Source organism: Austrofundulus limnaeus, unplaced genomic scaffold (genome assembly GCF_001266775.1).
Source record: "Austrofundulus limnaeus strain Quisiro unplaced genomic scaffold, Austrofundulus_limnaeus-1.0 Scaffold521, whole genome shotgun sequence".
Lineage (NCBI taxonomy): Eukaryota > Metazoa > Chordata > Actinopteri > Cyprinodontiformes > Rivulidae > Austrofundulus > Austrofundulus limnaeus.
In genome coordinates, this window is record NW_013952923.1 from 151,652 (window position 1) to 154,287 (window position 2,636).

A 2,636-nucleotide genomic window follows, 5' to 3' on the forward strand; every position below is an offset into this window, starting at 1 on the left:
GCCCTGAACTTACCGCAGTCCTCACACAGCACTTTCTGCACATCCTTCTTCAGCTCCGGCTCGCCGGCGGCCACAGGGGCGTAGGACGCCTTGAACACCAGGGGATCGGCGGTGGGGTCCATGAAAAAGATGTACCGGTGGTCCTTCTCCACCGTGATGCAGGGGGCTTCGGAGCCGAAGGCGCCGACGGTCACGAGCTGCTCCCTCTCGAGGCCGCCGCTGTTGACGGGCCACACGTCCAGCACCCTGACATTCACGCTGTACGGCTCCCGGGCCGACGCGTTCTCCGGGGAGGAGCGCACCTCGCCCTCGATGACCACGGCCGCCCGGTACGCCTGGTCCTGGAGCGAGTTGAGGCTCGGGGCGTAGCAGGCGAAGGAGACCCCGATGACCAGCATGGACAGATGCACCGGATCAAGCCTCATGCCGTCAGCCTGTGCTGTGCTGCAGTGCTGCTGCTGCTGGGCGGCGGGGCGAGCTGGAGGACAGAGGCGGCGGCGAACGGGCTCCGGCGGAGCGGGCAGGGCAGAGCGGCAGACGATGTGGAAGTGTCCATGCCATCTGGGTCTGCCTCCGCTGTCCCCATACGGCTGCTGGCGGCGGGTGGGGGGTGCTGGGGGGGTAGAGCAGCCTTTAGGAACCGGAAACAGTCCGCTGCATGCTTAAAAACGTGAATGCTGCATTCTCCTTCACCGACCACCCTCCCCTTCTGATCCCCCCTCCTGTGAAAGGCAGAAACCAGGACTCGTAAATCAGCCTCTCCTCGAGTCCAGGACTGAATCCTTCTCTCTGTGGGTCTCCAGCTAATAGGCTAGCATCGCAGGGGTGGGCGCATTGCCCCTCTGGAAGGAAAAAAAAAAGCGGCTTGCGCGTACAGGGGGGGATCACAAATGATGCGCACTGCACGCGCACGCATCTAACATCACTGTTTTTTTTACCCTCCTTCTCCTCTGCTGTCTCTGCGATCTTAAAATCCGTGACAAGAAAAAATCAAATCCAAATAAAATAAAAGCCAAAAGAGGACAGATGACAGCAGCGGTTATCCGGTGAGGCGTTGCAACAGCAGCGCGCACCCTCCAGCCGCGTCCGCTGCGCTCGAGCGGCTGACGTGAGCAAACATCGCCCGCCTTCGGTCACCGGCGTCGGCCCGCCACGTCCTGCGCAAACAGCCTAATGACCCGGCCAACCGGCGGGCCGCGGAGCGCCCCGGCAGGCGAGCATCACGTCCTCCGAGCCGCCGCTGCCCTCCTCACTGCGGAGGGATGACTAACGCTGCGAAACTCCCCGGGTCCTCAGCAGGAGGCGCGCGGCAGAGAGCGGCTCCAGCACTTTGTGTCTCAGAGGGAAGGAATAATAATAATTATTATTATTATTATAATAAAACCGCTCACTGCTCGTTACAGAAGAGCGCGCGCCACGAAGCTGCTGATCTGCTCTGCTCCAACCAGTGACTGCAGCCCCCTCCCTCCCCTGGCACCTCTGGATGGCAACACGTGGGCCCACCAGCTGACACTTCCTGCAGGCAGCACTGACCAGATGTCTTTCTGGTCCCAATAAACCCAGCTATGTTGTTTGTAGGATTTATTTTACTTCCTACACTGTAAAAAGGATTTGAACAGTTTTATACATCAGGGGATCTCAAATGTTTTGGGTCTGGGGACCCCTAACCAGGGTGAACATTTTCCAGGGACCTCCTTATGAACCCCCATGCTGTTTTAAAAACAGTTTAATGTCATTTTACCTCCTAAATGCCATGGGAATATCATCTTTTGTTTGGTTTAGTATATTTGTTTTACTATTGTTCCACATGTGCATTAAAAAAATAAAAATCAAATAAACAATTTATGGAAAATTTTTGAGGACCCTCCAAGATAAGACTCATGGACCCCTGGAGGTCCTGGGACCCCAGTTTGAGAACCTCTGGTATACATGATCATACAAGTATCTTAGCTTGTAAACAGAAAATGACCACATTAGAACTACGTACCTACGGCATTCCTGAGGTTTAGTTGGTTAAAAATGATACTTTTACTTCGTTACCTTAAAATTTAACAGTTACTCACAGCAAAAACAGGAGTGTTAAAATTTCAGTGTTAAACATTTGGGTGTCGATTTAACACCCCCTAGTGTTATTTTAACACTTTCTGAGTACACTCACACTCAGTGTTAGTGTTAATTCACAGTGTTGATTTCCTCAGTGTTGTCTCAACACTGGACAGTGTTAAATAAGCTCCGCCCACGGTTAAGTCTTATGGAACACTAAACAGTGTTGTTATATGACACCATGCAGTGTTGAAAGAAACATTGTGAAAAGCCCCACCCTCTTCCACCTCATGTCAGACAGATCAGTATTTACCCAGCATTCCTTGCTGAGAAATCTTGCAGAAATTATGTTTTTGTATGTTTATGACCATTAAAGACGTTCATGAGTGTAAAAATTACCTGCTCTGGTTTCATTTAAAAGAGTCGATCATCAGATATTGTCCAAGATTAACCTTCAGGGTGGATATAGCTCGCTCACACCGAGGACCTATCCACGTCATCATTTACCCAGAATGCTTTGTGTGTAAATAAAATGGCTCCGTCCGTGTAATATATTTTTAAAAATTAAAAAAACTGACCAGCCTACCTACAGT

General features: G+C 51.6%; 1 protein-coding gene across 1 annotated transcript in view; it reads right to left on the bottom strand.

The window, feature by feature from the left end:
• LOC106530431 (pro-neuregulin-2, membrane-bound isoform) overlaps positions 1–1,637 on the bottom strand; it is a gene marked incomplete in the record, with an annotated part of 152,745 nt that extends 151,108 nt beyond the window's left edge. The window contains 1 exon segment of the mRNA XM_014026044.1: positions 14–1,637. Within this exon segment, the coding sequence (XP_013881498.1) occupies positions 14–425 (412 nt within the window).
• Positions 1,638–2,636: the final 999 nt, after the last annotated feature.